At 44.6% G+C, this 18,255-nt stretch overlaps 1 protein-coding gene across 1 annotated transcript in view; it reads right to left on the bottom strand.

Moving 5' to 3' along the window:
* BEND5 (BEN domain containing 5) overlaps positions 1-18,255 on the bottom strand; it is a gene marked incomplete at both ends in the record, with an annotated part of 551,257 nt that overhangs the window by 337,374 nt on the left and 195,628 nt on the right. Inside the window, one exon of the mRNA XM_080348556.1 lies at positions 10,775-10,869. Within this exon, the coding sequence (XP_080204682.1) occupies positions 10,775-10,869 (95 nt within the window). The remainder of the gene's footprint in view (positions 1-10,774; positions 10,870-18,255) is intronic.

Consider the following 18,255-nt stretch of genomic DNA (forward strand, 5'->3'; position numbering starts at 1 on the left):
GTAAACAAACCGAAAGAGCATCCCCCACACAAACACATACACACTCACCCAGACGTGTATGATTCATCTAGGTTAGTGGTGTCTGTACTTCCACAATACACAGACACCAGTTGATGAGTATTAGAAATGACAAATCCAGAATGCTGTTCATTTCCACTGTTCCGCGAGGCTCTTGTCGCAGAGCGCAGCCCCACGGCTCACAGACGCCGACCCCTGCTGCATGGCTACCCCACGGCACTGCGGCGGGGGAACGCTTCACATTAACTCCGAAATGAGAGCTCTCAGACCCCACAGTTAATGAAACAGGAAGGCACAACAACTCTGACTCCCACACGCTGCTTTAGACACCTTGAACACTGACGTGCACTCAACCCTTTGCACCTGCCTCTTTACCAGCACACCTGCAGTTTACTGCTCCCTTTCAGGCTGACGTACAAACTTCCAGGCCTATAATGGTCCATAGACATAACGGCAGTAAAGCAGAGTTACATCCGTTAAAAACTTTCAAAGGAAAAGCTACTTATATTTTCTTCTGTGTAACTAGTGCCTCATAGTTTTTCTCCCCTTGTTTCTGTGCTGCAAGCAAGACGCTCAGTTTGCAACTGCACAGCAGTGGAAATTTCCTCCCGGTGATCATTCTCAGTACATGATTAAAGGCCAAGATTGCATGTAATTTACTGGATGTAAAGCCTATGTGTGTTTCAGACAGAAATGTAACAGTTAATACAGCCACATATGCTCAAGGAGTGTGATACACAGCACTACGACACAAGACACAGAGCTCTTCTTTTTTCTCACTTACACAGAAAACTGCCTTTAAGATTCCCACCTAAATCAACTCCCCCTTCATTGCACCAGGTGCACAAACAGCATTTCCTCCTTTTAAAACAAGTCTCAGACTTCTGCCTGCCCGGATTAACACCAGTGACTTTGGACGTGTCTCTTTCCCGCCCATCTGGCCGTCTGAGCGCCGGGCGCTGCGGGAGGCAAACCCTCCGCTCAGTCACTCCTCGGCTTCCCGCAGCACAAACGAGCCGCTTTCCAAGCAGGATTTGCGCCACTATCCCTCCCCAGCACCCCAGAACAGCAACAGGCCCCCAGGAGAGCCCGGGGAGTCGTGTTTAATAAAACCCCTACACACCAACAGCCACGCGTGGCTCCCCTTCATTGACTGAACCACGTTTGGAAGAACCACAAGACCATTCAACCACCCAGTAGAGAAGCAGATGGAGAAAAATTCTTTGTCTTATCAAAGCTAAATTATTATATCACTGCCGGTCTCAAAGCTGTGAGGTACCAGTGCTTTTTAACTACACTGAGAAAAATATTAGAAGGGGATTTTATCAAACATTAAAAGACATGTTAAAATAATTTAACTTAGATATACCTCAGTTTCTTTCTGTGGTGAATCTCCCCTTTCAAGTTGAATCTCTTTTCATCTTGAGCTGCAATGGCCTTTCCTACAAATTTCCTGAAGGGTATCACACATTTCCAATAAAATGTTTGGCAAAATTCTTCACAGAATAAATACTGTGGCTTTTTACAACAGTACCTGAAACAGCATAAACAACAGTGAAGTCTCCAAACAAAAACCCAATACAAACACTATTTTCTTCCTTAATGTCAATAGCAACTCCCAATTTTGGAAGCCACTAATTCTGCCATTTGAAATCATTCCACAGCAAGTCCAGCTACCCAGTGCAATTCCCTCACGCTGTCACAGCTAACCCCTCAGGAAAGCCCAACTCTTAGCTGCTCATAGGACACTTTCTTCTCACACCTCAGTTTCCCCAGTCACGCTGCCTGGGGCAGACTGCCCCTGGGCAAACACCCACACCACACTTACACACCCGTGGGCACCTCTGAAGGGCGAGGACACCCCAGCAAACCCCCTCCTCACCAGCACCACCATTTTCTCCCTGAGTTCAGAAGCTTTGAGAGGGAATGGTCGTGAGCACACAACGGTAAAAATGAGGGAACGAGGCAGCAAAAACGCACAAGACGAGGCCAAGCAGGGCAGGCAGGGCTGAGGGGAGGCAGCTCCTAGGTGGGGGCAGCCCCGCCACAGGCCCCTCAGCACACACCCCGCAGCCCCTCTTGCTTCAAACAAAACACTCCAGCCAAAGTAAATAGTTTATGCATTCTTTGTCATAACTTCAAACAAGCACCATGCGCACCTTGCTGCTAGAAGATAAAAGCAGTTAAACAGCTGACATGCTCCTGGGGTTCAAGAGCTGTAAAAGCCCCTTACCTGCCCGCACACACAGAGCTCACCACCTCAGAGCCTCTCACCCGCCGTGTGGCACAGGGACAGCCACAACTGCCTTTTCTTTCCACTACCCGCACACCTGCAGCCAATACCATGTCCTGAGCAGGGACACCTGCACCTCATCTGCACAGCTGTGCTGGGGATAAGTCCCACACCTGGGGGCCCCATTACTGGTCCTGGAGAGATTCCTCAGCCTGCTCGCCGCCGTCCTGAGACCCTGGGCAGATAAACTCCACCCTTCAACTCCAGCAGCAGCCCTACCAAGTGGCAGAGAGAATCCTGGTCTGAGAGCAGCGAGGAAGGCGCCGCATTGCTCACACCTACACTAGTGGTCCATGGTTTCCTGAGGGCCGGTGTCCCAACCCAGAACAGCACCACCCAGCACAGCCCTTCCCCTCCCCAGCTCCGCTCTTACTGTGCAGAGCTGGGGAACGGCCCGTTGTCCTCGTGCTGCCCAGGCAGGACCAGGCGGGAACGCTGGAATTGGTGTGTGCTGCCAAAAAGCACTGGGTAGTTTCTAATCACAGCGGGAGAGCTCTTGCTAGGTTTTCAATCTCAGAGATACTTAATACAGCGAACCGGGAAGATGAAGTTTCACTTCAGCTAGAATTCAATAATCCTACTTGAAGCAGCTGAAAAAACAAATTTTAGCCACTGCCTCAGCATCTAGAGAGACAGGAAGGATCTTATCGCTATTATCATTACATTTTAAGTCTCTCAAACTGGTGACATATCATACAGAAGTTAATTCACAACCCTAGTAATCACAGCCTAAAAATTAGGGTTTTATATTTTGGGTTTTATATGCAATTGTCGGATCCCATGAGACAAAGTTCAAGATACAGCACCCATTATTTAATGTTCTGTTCCTGCATTAGCACCTGCCATACTTATTTACTGCTTATTTTCTCTACAATTCCCCATTTCCACAGTGCAGCAGAATGTCTCTGTCTTTTATTTTATGTTCTATTAAAAGAGAAACTGAACTCATGGCTTGGGCTTTGACCGTGGCACTTCAAATATAAGGCAGGTGCCTGATAACCACCTCACTTTGATCAAAAGTTCACAATGCATAGTTCCCGTTATCTTTTCCTCTGCACTATATATTGTTTCTTCATGGAAAACAAATGAAAAAGTTGTTGTTAATGATTCAAACAAACACCTGAAGATATTAGGCTGGATATTTCAGCCCTCACTTTACTTAGAATTGTATTTCTGATACATTGCACATCCTATGCTCCTGTGTCATATGTAAATTTAAACAGTACTATGCATTTTTAAAATCATATGTTGAAAGATGTTTAAAGTTGCAAGGCTAAGTGAAGGAAAGCCAAAATTTAACCTGACTGCTGCATCCTGGTGCATTCTCAATTATATTATGTCATAGGTTATTACGTCTTGTTAAATTCAACTTGTCTAGCACTCTTCAGACCATTAAAACATTCTTAAAGAGATGTTGCACTTTCTGATTACAGTTTTTGGCTCTTCTTTGTGTAGTCTTGTGTTAACAGTCTGATTCTCAAGTGCGTTTCTTGGTGGCACTCAGCTTTGTCTGTGTAGGGCTCTTACTACTAAGCACTTAACTGCTGATAAATGCCGTTCTTAACAGAGGTGATTTTCATTCTGCTTCGCTCCATTAGTTCAAAGTACAAAATTGCAATGAAAAGCTGCAATGTCCTCTTGGTAGTTTGACTCTGCTTTGACTTCAGTGCTGCCCATATTTATCTACCTTACAGACTCATTTTGGGGAAAAAGCCTCAATCCCATATATATACATTCTTTTTAAACCTGCCAAGGTTAGGAACCCAGTTCTGTGAACACTTTTCATGCAATCAGTTCCACCAAATGCCCATCACCTGAGAAGAGACAATAACCTGTTTCATGATGGGATGCAATGCACAGCTCTGGTCCTATTCTGCAGCCATTAAACTCAATACCATGGACGAAAGTGGGAAAACCCTACAATTCAGTTGTTTTAAACTGCCAGAAAACCTCCCGACTGCAAATTTCATTGTGATTTGCACTGGTGATGGGGGAACGATTTTCAGGCAACTGCACTTTTTAAAGATTTGGAATTTCTCGTCAGCACCCCAGTAATTCAGCATTTATAGATGACAAAATGCACCTACCAGGAATAGACCCATTTGTTTCCTACGTGCTTCAAGCCCTTCATTAATAAAGCAGTACCAAGGGTAACCTTTCATGAATACAACCTTAGGGATCACAGAGTGCCCTCAATCAACGCAGGGAACTCGTGTTGACAGAGTATATGGGAAACAGATTGAGGTATTAAAGCACATAGCCTCTGGTGTTTTAGATGTAAATACTATAGCTATCAAATATTTAGACTCTTATGTAAGCAGTTATGTCATTTTTTTAAACAGTTACTGCTAGGAATAAATCTTTAAGGAGGGAATTTTCAGAAGTGCTGGGTATTGGCCTAACTTTGCTCTTACCGAAATCAATCATAAAATTTTCACCACTTTGGAAAAGGACTTGGTCTGTTTATGTGTTTCCGCAGCACTAAGCACAATGAGTCTTGATCCTGGCCAGGGCCTTCTGACTCTTCTGTAATCTAAATACATTGATTTATAGATCAGTCAGATAAATGATGAGGAAACACATACATACATATAAAATAGCCCGGGTTTATAAACGATGCCTTAGCAGTCCTTTGGAGCTTCTTCATTATTTTCTCTTTGAATCCTAAAATTCATTTGCCTTTTTTATATTAATTTAATTTCCCTGTTATCAGTTTTCCCCAAGATAATTCCATGCACCTTAAATTTCCAGTAAAGAATCTAGTCAATAAAATGTAACTTACTTTCTTGCCACAAACTAATCCCACTTAGTTTGCACAATGAACACATTTGGGGATCTGGTTCATACTTTGTGGCAGAAGAATATAACGTCTCCTCTATTTGCACAAAAGCTGTTGCTGATAAGAGTGACACGTAGCCCAGGAACAACTACCTTTGCTGGACTGGGAAAGAGGATCAGAGTGCACTTCTCTATGGGTCTGATGAGCGGCTAGGTCTGTTTCTTTTGTTATTTCACAAGATTCACACAAACATTAATTTACGCAGGGACTGACTTCAGAAGCAGCTATTTTACTTTCACATGCATGGAAAACTGTCTAAAAGCATTGTATTTTCTCCCAAAGAGCTACGGCAAGATCAAGACACAACTACTCCTGCTTATCACTCAACCTGGGATTTTAAAAGGTCAATACTGCATGTCTTTTCCCCTATTTTCTCCAAATCCACCGTCAGTTCTCCAGGCACTTTCCCAGCAGCTGCTCTGCCAAAGTTGCAAAATAGGCCAAGGAAGGAATCAGGTAATGGTAACAGATTGTTCACCTGCTTTACCTAAATTCAGGTGATGTTATCACCAGCCCTAGCCGGCTATATATTTTATAGTAAGCAATTCTAGTCTATCAGATTAGCAAGTTATATATATATTTAGTGCTCTATTCCCAAACTGTTTCACCACAAGTGACAGCTCATTTCATAAACAGCTTATCTTATGGCTAAAGATATATAAATACATACTAAAAATGCTGCTGAAAGTCTCTGAATGTATAATGCAGCCTGGTAGACATGGTAGCGATTGTAACACTGCATTGTAGACACAAATGTTAAAGAAACTTGGCAAGAATCAACACATTTTAGCTACTCAAAATTCAGATTTTCTCAGTCTTGTCCCCTTCTGATGAATGGAACATATGGGAGTATTGTTCATAAGACTTGCATTGCTTTTCTCGGTGTCTACCAAAATTCCTCATCGTGACAATATTTACCAAGATACATATAGATTCCAATTTGAATTAATTACCTACAAGTTTTTCTGCACTCCCAGGTTTACTGGGAAAGAGAAGCGCTTCAGAAGCAATGTGTTGTGAGTATTTAACAGGAGATGTTATAGCAACAGAGCCAGCGCGGCGCTGGCTGGGGAAGGCAGCTCTCCAGTTAAAAGCCATCAATGCCGAGCGAGATAAAAGACGGGGAAAGAGGAGCTGCTTTGCCAAGAAGCAGTTTGAAAGCTGACATTATAAAAACCCACATATAAATCTAGACATAAATCCTCCCTCGTAGGCTAAAGGCCCCATAATATTTTAGCTAGCTTTATTACTTACAAACAAACTATTCCTCAAATACAGCGTAACAACTGCAGAACAGCCTTTAACCTTGTGTCCATCCACTCAAGAACCATGTTATTTATTATCCTTTATCCCTTAATTAGAGAGACTTCACCTACTGCTCTCCGCTCATTTGAAATGCAGAATAAAATACAATGGATGTCTAAAGACTTAACAGGTGTCAACCAGATATTTGCCAGCTACCGCTACTATTCTACTGGGAGGAGTTGCTGTTCTATAAATACTAATTAGAGTTTTGCACATGATCTTGCTGAAATACCTAAGGTGATGAGTGGCCAGTTGTTACTTTTGAAAGATTAGCACAATCTGAAAAACTAATGTCCCCAATGAGGCAATGCTCACACTGAATAATCAAGAGTTATAGCTGTTCTCTGCCCAAAGGGAATATTTGCTCACTTCATCATTTGGAAAATCTGCTGCCTCTCGAACAACTCACTCTTCTATTTCACTTTGAGAAACTTGTAAAACTTCATGCAATCAATATAATAGCACGGTATATATAATTTAATGGTCTTCCAGTGCTATGCCCACATGGCGGGCTTTACTAACACCTTCCAAGGACAAAGCTTGTAGTGTGAAATCACGATTAAGAAACTGCAACAAAATTAGGATGCACTTCAATGCAAAGAAAAATTAGAATGTAGTAGAAACAGTATCAGTATGGCAAATACTTCATTTCCTCAAATCCATCTCTCTTCAGATTCCTCACCTCCACAACACAGACAAAGCAGAAAGACCCAGGTAAAAAACAGAACAGGTCTCCATGATATTAGTTGAGATTTTATATTTTTTGTAGTCATTATCAAGAGAAAAGTTCTCTAAAGTCTCAGTATAATATTTGTGAACAACCAGCCAATTTTAAGCGCAAATGTCAAGTGATCAGACGCAGCCCATTCCACTGGCTTGAAAGCAAACCTTGTCCCATTTGCTGTGGAAAGCCACTGGGGTAACGTGGTGTGACACAATGCTGCATTTCCACGTGTGAGGTGTGATGCCCTGCAGTGGAATGTGAGGAGTGCACTCGACACAACCGATTCTGTTTAGTGTAAACACAGCACAGCCCAAAAAAACAGGTAGAAAGACTCAGAACTTAGCCTGCTTGGTTCTTTCTTTGCTTTGGCTTTGTCCCTCTGGGAATGAATGCTCAGTAAATCCATGACCGTGTATGGGGAAAACAGATATTAGTTTAATCAGAAGTTATTTTTCTCTTTTTTTCTTTTTAATAAATACTCTTTTTCTTTACCATGAAATCTGTTTTTCCCTCATCCTTCAGCATACTGCTTCTTCTTGTTAAGTAGCTTATTACTGGAAACGTTTGGCCTTACTTCAAAAGAGAAGAATATGTCAACACCAGAACATCTGTGTCCACACGGAATGCTTTGATGACAGCGATATACTCCATTTACATCAGTGGCTCTGAGCTGAACCTTGATGCTGCCTGCATTTAAAGATCTTACCCCACAGGGCAAGAGAATCCAGGTCAGAAACGTTGATGTGTGTTTGACACACTCTCTACTTCAAGAGCACTTGGCAGTGATTTGTTCCGGAGTCAAGAAGCAAACCTACAAAATGTTCCGAAGCTCGGAGCCATGTTCACTTAACCGCATTCAAAACAAACATTGAGATTCGCAGTCTCTGGAGGCAAATCTGCTTTTGATACGCGGGACTTTGTGAGCAGTATGGTCAATTCTACCCTCAACGCAGTGAGCCCTTTCTTATTCAAATCAAAAGAGCATAACTCAGGCTTGAATATCTGTTATTAAGAGGAGCAATGTACCTAAATCTCTCAAATGCAAAAAGGAGAATACATACTTTGGCACCTAAAATCTCAAACCTGATTGTATAAAAAGGGCAGAGTGATGGTTCTGTGTTGCACAGCATCACTCCTGTCAGTGTGGCCATGGCAAGGCGGGAGAATTTCGGTATGGATCACATGCTTCTACATGCAGGCACAACAATGAGGGGTTCCTCAAATGCTTAGGGCAGAATTGTTCAGAGATGAAGAACTAAGCTCTGTTACAAAATATCTGCAAACCACGGCTTCTGTAACCTTCCTTTCTACTTGATTTTAAAATCTTGTGTGTTTCTTCAACTTTTTGTAGTTAATATATAATTTCTAATTTAGTTATATAATATCCTCTCTTACACCCTGCTATGCTGACTTAGATCTTAATATAAGGTGGAGCGTTCCAATAGTCTTCTTCCACAACTCTGAAGCCTGCGTGCGCTCGTACAAACCTCAGCACTTTGCAGCACTGAATGGTTCAGTATTGCTTACCGGGCCCATCCACACAAAGCATCCACAGGATGAAATCAGCGCACCTGGATACCCTGTTCGTGCTCAAGGACCACAGCGACCTGTACGCTGCACTAGGCAGTGCAAGGACTAGGAAATCCTGCTCCAGCAAACTGAGAAAGAGACAATTGTGTTTACAGGTCTCACTGGAATGCCATGGAAACTGATACAGAGGTAACTGTAGAAGGCATAATCCAAATGGAAGACAGCTCTGATAGAAAGAACCAAAAACAATGCATGTGTTTTCCCCCTTGGAAAACACATGCGCAACTCCTCTTAACATCACGACAGAAAACTAGACTGAGTAGGTCCCAATATCACTAAGGTCCCTGATAACAGTATGAATTAACGTGCACCTCCAAGGTACAGCGAGATGATTTCACGCGCAGACTATTAGAAAAAAAAATACCCTAATAGAATAATGACATTTTTAAAGAAAAAAGAAATGCAGCTGGAATTTCTGAAACACACTGGAAGTGTGGGAGCTGCCCTGTGTGAGGAAACCGCTCGGCGCCTGCTGCGCAGCCTGTGCCTGCCTTCGGGCAGCGCTATTCATCCTGCACTGCCACGGGGGCAAAATACAGCCCCTCAAACATAAACCACAAAAATAAATAGATCTCTGGGGAAACAGCAGAGAAATCTGTTTTTAAAATAGCGAAGGAGCCTGTATGTTTCAGAAAAAAAAGCCCGTTTTGCATTGTTTTGTAAGATTTATACTTTAATTTGAAACCAAAGCAAGGCATAAAATTTGTATGAAAGCAATATCTGATTTATAGATAAGCTTAACACACAATATACTTAGCTGCAAATACCAGAACCCAGTGAGAAAAGGCTTTGAAAGATGATTAAAGTATGCTTGATAAATATGGCCCTGAAATGCCCCAAAAGACTTTCCTGAACTTAAATAGTAAACACAATTAACACAGGTTGTGCTGCAAAACAACTGAACACAATGGATCTTTTTAATTAATTTTCAATGTTATTACATGCTCCTATTGAGCTGGAATTGACTCCATCTACTAACTGTACGGTGAGACAGCTCTTCTGTCCGTATGACCTCCCCATCCAGACTGAAACAAACCACCCTTCTGTTGACCATCGGAAGGGGAAGCCATACAACGACAATGACCTTATGACCATCAAAAGTTACCTTCTTGTAGGTCCAGACTGTGTGGCAGGTGAAGTATTTAGGAAAGACTCAGATAATGTGGAGATTGATGATGTGTATTATTAATTAACCAACAAAAAGTAGCAGCTGTAAAGGATTACAAGAACACATTACTGTACACTCGTGGTCTAAACTCACTACCCATATTCAAACAAGTCTCCTAGCTAAAAGCAGATGATATAATTCTTGGGAGTCTTGCATGCATTAGGACACATTAGATTTACATATTATTATTCATAGTAGACGTTTCATTACATTAGCTTTGAGAAAATGTACCATCTATATGGGTATTCACGTGTTTCCTATGTACACGCCTTTCTGTGTTGTATATATTATGTCGCTTACAACCAGGTTACTTGGCCGCCTTCTGCCTCAGAAAAAGTGCACGTGACACTGCTTGTGGACGAGGTCAATTCCCACGGCACAGCTCCCATTCTTGGACTAAACTCCAATCACCCCGAAACGGGGAGAACAAACCCAAACAGCCGCTCAAACCAGCCCAGGCCAAGCCCGGCTCCCATATTGTTCGCGGGCTTTGTTTGGGAGGCTGCGAGCTGACCCGGGCCAAACCTGGGCCAGGGACCGTGCCAACAGCTGGATGGTGAGCACGTCACTGAAAAACAATTTGGCCCAAGCCCTGAGTTGTTCCGTTTGCTTGAATGAACATCACATCAGCCATGCTAATGGAAACAAGGCACAACCACACACCATCGCAGCAAGGCTGGAAGACGCCGCAGAGCTCATACTGTCCATCTGCTCCAGAACAGGACTGCTCCTCATAACCCTGCTTCTGCACCTAAAGCCGCTCTGCAGCCATGAGGCCTTCGCTACAACAAAGTGCCAGTTTATCTCATTTAGCGAGTCCTTGAAAGGATAACTTACCATTTTGGTCTGCTAGTGGATTTCACCATTGGAGCCATCCCATCTCTATAGAGGCTCTTTGTTTTGCTGAAGTTGACGACATTGAAAATTACTCTCTGCGAAAACAAAAAAAAAAAAGTCAAAGAAAAGAGGTCAGCGATAGAAAAAGTTTATACGTGTATTGCATATCCCAGCTGCAGAAAAATATGCGAAGAAAATACATGCAATAATCTGTATCTTATGAATTACTGTTACTCTCCATAGATCTCAAATAATGCATACCCCGTCTGTTCTTAGTATGTTAATAGTGCATGTTGCTTTACGCTGCAGTGATATCCATGGAATGCCTCTTTTGAAGTGAGCGTGCTGCTTTCCAGCAGGCATCCCAGCCCTCCGAACAAGCAGAGGAGCAGAGGCACGGGCCCGGCTGCCGCGGTGGCCGTCAGAGGCTGCTGGGAACGGGTGGCAGTTCTCCTGAAAACCTGCCAGCTGCTCCATCTCTTACAACGTTTTAGCTGCTCCTTTCAACCTGCTGAGGCCTCACACAGCAGTGGAAAAATCCTAAAGATTTCTCATTTTCTTTCCCCAAAGGAAGGGATATTTTTCTTCAATTCCCTTGGCAAGAGGAAGAATTTTCCACTGCAAAAACCGTACAGGATACCTACGCAGTAGAAAGTGCACGTAGCCATCAATGGTTTGAATATGACAAAGAACAAGAGTCCAACTCGGATCTTGGTTTACATTAATAACTTTGGGAAAACTGTAGTTGATATTTAAAAGTTCAAAGAAAGAGCAAAATCGAGACCTTTACTGGCAATGGATGGGTGATGGAAGTAAATTCGTGCTGGGGGAAGAAAAGATAAAAGAGAGACAACCTTCTTCCTTCACCATCTGTCTGCTCTGTCGTTCCGTGTAAAATTACTCTTGCTGTTCCTGTTAGGAAAGCTGAGCTTGGATCCAGCTCAGCTCCTGCAGTACATTCACTTTTCAGATGTTAAACCCAGTACACCTGGTTTCTCATACTCTTGATACCCAGCATTAGTGCACAAAGAAAAACTAAAATACGAAGATTAAACAAATTTTGATATAATGCTGGGAATTAAACGGCCACTGTAGGAAACCAAACAATTGTGACTAAAGCAATAAGATCAATGAAGCTTTCATATGTAAAATTTTGCAAAGCCAAACCTGGGTGATGCGGGCAGTCTGCTCGGACAATGGAGCTCCAGCGCTGAAGTGAAAGCGAACAGCAGCGGGACAGTGACGAGAGGAGCCGGGCATGATGGCTTTTACATGTGGGGCTGCTAGGAAACCAGCTCAACTCTGTAGCCCTAATTAAGCATCTCTGCACTCAAGACAAATTAGGAAGGTTTTCCTGAGGTGAGGCCAGTGCTGATGGTTTTGTAAATGGAAGCACAAGCTGCTACCTATGCAAACTCCACACATCAGACACACAAATTCCAAGAATAACCTGCAGCTTTTGCCAGAAGTGACTCAAAGAACTAGCAAGTTGGGGAAAAAACACTTTCTTAAAGAGGTTAATTCAATTTTGTACCAACATTAATGAGCAAACTACACACCCCTTTACATGAGGTTTCATATATTTTGTCTATTGCAGGATTTGAGATTTTCTAGTGGTCATGAGATCCATTTATTTTTATAACTCCCGATGAAAGCATGCACTTAATTTACAAAATGTTACATTTGTAGTTTTAAGTGTTTAGGATAATGCTTATCTGATCCAATATCCATCTTGGGAAGTCTCTAGTCCATTTCCATCTTCTTATGCTTACAATGTATGGCTCTAAATTAGATAACTATATTTAGGTCTATATATAAGTGCATATATTCTGTACTCCACATGGAAGCATTTTCCTGTATTAAAATGCTGAGATTTTCCTCTGTTACTTAAGTCTGTTCATATTTGTGAAAACAAATTAAGTTGCGAGAAATTGATTTGTTAATCTTGATGTTTGCGTGGAGCGAAGGAAACAAACAGGATCTCCAAAGCAATTGCCTTCAACTCGGGATGCAATCCCGCCCCTGTTGGAAAGGGAAACTTGCTAATTTTGTTCCGTACTGACTCAGAGCAGACAGCTGGTAGAGAATGTTCTTATTCCAATCAAGCTTATTTTGTATAATGAGTTGGGCAAATGTACACAACTGGGTAAGCAACGTATATAAAAACAAACCCATGCAGCTCATTTAACAAAGCAGTGCAGATGAGAGCATTTCAAGCGCTCGTGTTCACCGTGGAGCCGGCACTGAGCAGTGCGTGCCGTTCTCCCAGCCTGGGGTAGACTTGGGTTGGCACAACCAAACGTTTAACAGCACAGAACAGAACCTGATCAACATACACGGCTGAAGTACTAAAGTACACAAAGCAAAGCACTCAAACAAGCAGCTGAACTCGGTCGAGTATTCCTGGTGACAGTCCAAGTGGTCCATGCAGCTCAGCCAGTGAAGTGTGCAAAAATGTAATGACTACACCATACACACCTTAGCCCCAAAAACACGCAGCTTGCTCAATAAGGTATGCAAACATTTCAAACTGAACGCTGTAATAAAAAGGTTGTGATACAGCAATCAAACGTTTGCTGAACAAATCTAATTTTTAGTCTGATTTTCGTCTGTGCTGACATTCCGTACCGCTGCCGTCACACACTGCAAAGCGCCACAGGACTACACAGACGCTATGCATATTAAAACACGCTTTCAGGAGAAAGTTGTCACTACTCCGTATGTTTTTATGAATTATAGAGATGAACAATGGGTGGCATTTAATAAGCAATATAATTTAGATACTGAAAAATGAAAACAAACTAGCAATTTTTTTTTTTTAAAAAAAGGAAATAAACTAAGATGAAAAGTGCTCATGAAATCCCTAGAAATTGCTCTGGTCTCCAGAGCATCAATCCAGAGAAAAATGGCAGAAATCTTTACAATAACAATACTTCTGTTCATTTTGCAGGGTATGAATATCACTAAAAGAAGCAATATTCAAAGTGATACCGTACCTCAAATTGTAATTGTGTGATTTCACTTCAGTCATGACACGTTTTCAATCTGCTGCGTTATCTGACAGAGCGATCTGCAGCTTCTGGGTAGGCAGAAGAGGTGCGGGGCAGAAACGCCTCAGGACAGCACCAGGTAAACCTGTCCTACCTGGGCCTGTCCCGGGACGCTGTGCGGCTTTGGAGCGTGGGGAAGGGAAAACACGTGCAGCACCGCAGGCGCCGTGTGCAGACAGATGTGAGACAGATGTGGAGAACACGACACGCGGCAGGTACATTATGGCCACTGAGACAAGAAGGAAGGTGTCCACTTTCCATACCGTGCATGCAGAAAGTCTGCCTTGCTGCTTAAATTTGGACAGGAAACTGAGGAAAGGCTTTGTCCCGCCTTAAAATTTAGTGATTAAATCTGCTTTTCCCAATAGTCCTTTGCAAACTTATTTCAGGAATTAAAAACATAACCAGAAGTTACGGGATGCGCAGTGTTTTTAGCATGAGCAAGATAAAGATGAGCCCTGAACGCAGGGGGAGAAGGCGGCTGCAACGTGTCGCACAGTTTAACTCATCAGCAGAAGCGCGCAGGTTCCTGACTGCGGCTGGAAGGAGCCGCGAGCGTCTGGGGCAGCACACAAGGGTGGGTTTGGACTCGAGCACGGATGGGCACATCGGACACCATGTTCCAAGAGGTCTGTGTGAGCACAGGGTGAACCATGCTCTCTCACACATTCATTGTTCACCCACGTTCTGGCACGTTTTCCATCCAAACCCACCAACTGAAGCAGATAAAGAAAAGCCACACGTTTGCCAAAGGTCAGTGTTTTCTCCCAGGATAAGGACACGCTATGTCTCTTCAGAAACACTGCCAGGTTTCGTTCGCATACCTTTCCCCAGCTGATTGTCAGGAAGAGCTGGGCCGGTTTGGCTGACCTTACCAAAGCCCACAAAAGTCCGCCCAAGGCACCTGACACCTGGCACACAAAACTGAGTGTCCAATCATCGAAAGCATGAGAAGCTATAACTAACTGAGAACAGGCCTTGCAGTAGGAAATGTTAGGCTTTCTTAGTATCGACGTAACATACACGTGTGAAATATTAACAATTCTATAATATATTTAATAGTAACAGTATAATAATGTCAATTCAGTTGAGAGTGTTCCGTGCTACAAGTACAATACAAACTTCACTAGTCGCTGCCAAAGTACCTGCGGACTGATTGTTTGAAATTGAGCAGGAAAAATTTCATCATTTAACCAGCCACAATAGGAGAACTGGGCACCAAGTAGTAATATTAAGACCTTTCACCGGAAATTAAGTCTGAGCTCTCGAGCTCTGAATGAGTGTTAATGATCCAAAGGTCCGGGTAGCACGGGGCCTTTCACTGCTTGGTGCCTTCATCTTCTCTCCTGCGCATTCTCTAGGTAGTGCCACATTTTGGGAACTCCCGAAGCTCTTTGTGAGCTGGGGTCCGGCCTCTGGCAGGAATCTCGGTCATCCTTTCCTTCCTTTCTTCCGTCTCTTTTAAAAATCCTTTCTATTTCTTGTATAAAATTTAAGTGTTCATTCCTTCAAAGAGATGATCTACTTTGGAATTGCATTCCATTAAAAAAGAAAAGAACCAAGGTAACTCACGAGTTGCGAGGTTTTGAGTCACCGCTTCTGAATGTGAGAAACCGGCAACAAGGAATTGCTGCCTTCTCGCTAACGGTGCCGCTTGGAGGTGTTTATGTCACAAGGTTCCTGGGGTCCCTCCTGACAAAGCACCTCAAACAAAGCGACACAAAACCAAATTACACTGGAGGGACTTCAGGATGGAGAGGAAAAATGTGTCACCTGCAAGTGCCATCAACGCCCAGGAAAACAAATAATGTAACAGGCAGTGCTGTGCAAAATCCAAACTTACAAATCTCATTTTTCTGACCTTTTAAAATTTAAATCATTCATTACTGCTAACATTTTAAAATAACACACTTTCTATTTTTTTTTCCCTTTGTAGGAACATATGTCCTTTCAAATGAAAAGGTTTTTAATATTGATAGCATTTAGCCGTTTCTCTCCAGTTCTCAAACGTGCTGGTGCTGGGCAGGGGCACACAGCTGTGCGCTGGGGAGGGGCTGGACAGCTGTGCGCTGGGGAGGGGCACACAGTTGTGTGCTGGGCAGGGCTGGACAGCTGTGCGCTGGGGAGGGGCACACAGCTGTGTGCTGGGGAGGGGCTGGACAGCTGTGCGCTGGGGAGGAGCACACAGCTGTGTGCTGGGCAGGGGCTGGACAGCTGTGCGCTGGGGAGGGGCACACAGCTGTGTGCTGGGCAGGGGCTGGACAGCTGTGCGCTGGGGAGGAGCACACAGCTGTGTGCTGGGCAGGGGCTGGACAGCTGTGCGCTGGGGAGGGGCACACAGCTGTGTGCTGGGCAGGGGCTGGACAGCTGTGCGCTGGGGAGGGGCACACAGCTGTGTGCTGGGGAGGGGCTGGACAGCTGTGCGCTGGGGAGGGGCACACAGCTGTGTGCTGGGCAGGGGCTGGACAGCTGTGCGCTGGGGAGGGGCACACAGCTGTGTGCTGGGCAGGGGCTGGACAGCTGTGCGCTGGGGAGGGGCACACAGCTGTGTGCTGGGGAGGGGCTGGACAGCTGTGCGCTGGGGAGGAGCACACAGCTGTGTGCTGGGCAGGGGCTGGACAGCTGTGCGCTGGGGAGGGGCACACAGCTGTGTGCTGGGGAGGGGCTGGACAGCTGTGCGCTGGGGAGGGGCACACAGTTGTGTGCTGGGCAGGGCTGGACAGCTGTGCGCTGGGGAGGGGCACACAGCTGTGTGCTGGGCAGGGCTGGACAGCTGTGCGCTGGGGAGGGGCACACAGCTGTGTGCTGGGGAGGGGCTGGACAGCTGTGCGCTGGGGAGGGGCACACAGCTGTGTGCTGGGCAGGGGCTGGACAGCTGTGCGCTGGGGAGGGGCACACAGCTGTGTGCTGGGCAGGGGCTGGACAGCTGTGCGCTGGGGAGGGGCACACAGCTGTGTGCTGGGGAGGGGCTGGACAGCTGTGCGCTGGGGAGGAGCACACAGCTGTGTGCTGGGCAGGGGCTGGACAGCTGTGCACTGGGGAGGGGCACACAGCTGTGCGCTGGGGAGGGGCTGGGCAGCCCCCGCTCCGCTGGCCTCGCTGCTCCCTCGCAGCCATGTCTCGTCAACTGGAACCTGCCGACTCCTTACAGAGTACGGGAGTCCCAGGAAAGCGCTGCTGAAAACGGCCCACAGACTGCGAATTATAGGAGGGGCTTTTCCCCTTGGTAGAGCTCTTCGTTTAGTTACTTAAAAAAGAGGCATGCTAAAGTCTGAGATGTTATGAAGAGCATTATTAAAGTAACACTCAAAGGATTTTAATGCAGTAAGACCTCTGATATGCTGTTATGCTAACTATAAAATGAGCTTAGAATTTATCATGGTATTTGTCTGTGGTTTTGAGATATTCTGGTGTTCGTGCCAGCCCAGCACCTATAAGCTGCGTTAGTGTTTTTCAGTTAATGCAACGTAACTTTATCTTCATGACAAAAACTATTTTTATAAACAATTAGCAATTTTGCCATCTGCCCTGCTTATCTGTCCTTTCTAGCAGTTCGTTCTTCGCACCCAAACTCATAGTCTTAAGCACAGCCTCACAGGAGGTGTAACCCCGGGGTAAGGTGGTGCTTCCCATGCAGCATCTCACCATCAACAGCGGCGTACTCGCCGTTAGATGGAGGGCAGGGGGACAGAAGGACAGAAGGACATCCTTCCAGCAGAAAGCTTTCCGAAGGATTCCCAGAGCAGCCGGCGCTCCCTGTTCAGCGTCACGCTGCGGACTGACCGCTCGTCTGGCTCCTGCGCATCACCTGCTGCACTCAAACATGGGAGGGCGAGAGTCACTCCAGCTTTTCCCATTCAGCCTTTCTTGGAAAAAGGGCAAATCTGTTATGGAACACCTCCCCCTGCCAACAGATGGCAACTTGCTCTTGAAGTTTTCACTTTTTACCTGAACATCAATAATCTGAAGCTTTCAACTGAAAACTCAAAAATCTCCATTTAGAAAGGCAGCACTGAAGCAATTAGACCGACTCATGTTCCTTGCTCCCCCGGGTCAAAATCTCCAATAGACTTGCAAATGTGTCACAAAACTTATGTTGTGTTGTGTGGGTTCGTCAATAAGAAAAGAGTAGGGGTCCTGATGGGGCATGTACCCAGACTGCAGAGTATTGAACAGGTTTGAAGCTGAAAGCTTCTTGCCAAACTTTTTCCATTCTTTGTAGTAAAAGGTCAAAATATTTGTAAAAAAATAAAGAGAAAAAAAAAAGGCATCTTTATTTCATCAGCTCTGGGGAAAAAAGGTACTTCTATTTTCTATTTTTTCATATATACACAGTCTTTGGCCAAAAAAGCCACTTCTAGTTACATTGCTAGGAAATTGCAGAGCTACAGGAACATGTGAGCAACTTTTTATCTGGTATTTCAGGGGATG

Source organism: Nesoenas mayeri (assembly GCF_963082525.1).
Source record: "Nesoenas mayeri genome assembly, chromosome: 8".
NCBI lineage: Eukaryota > Metazoa > Chordata > Aves > Columbiformes > Columbidae > Nesoenas > Nesoenas mayeri.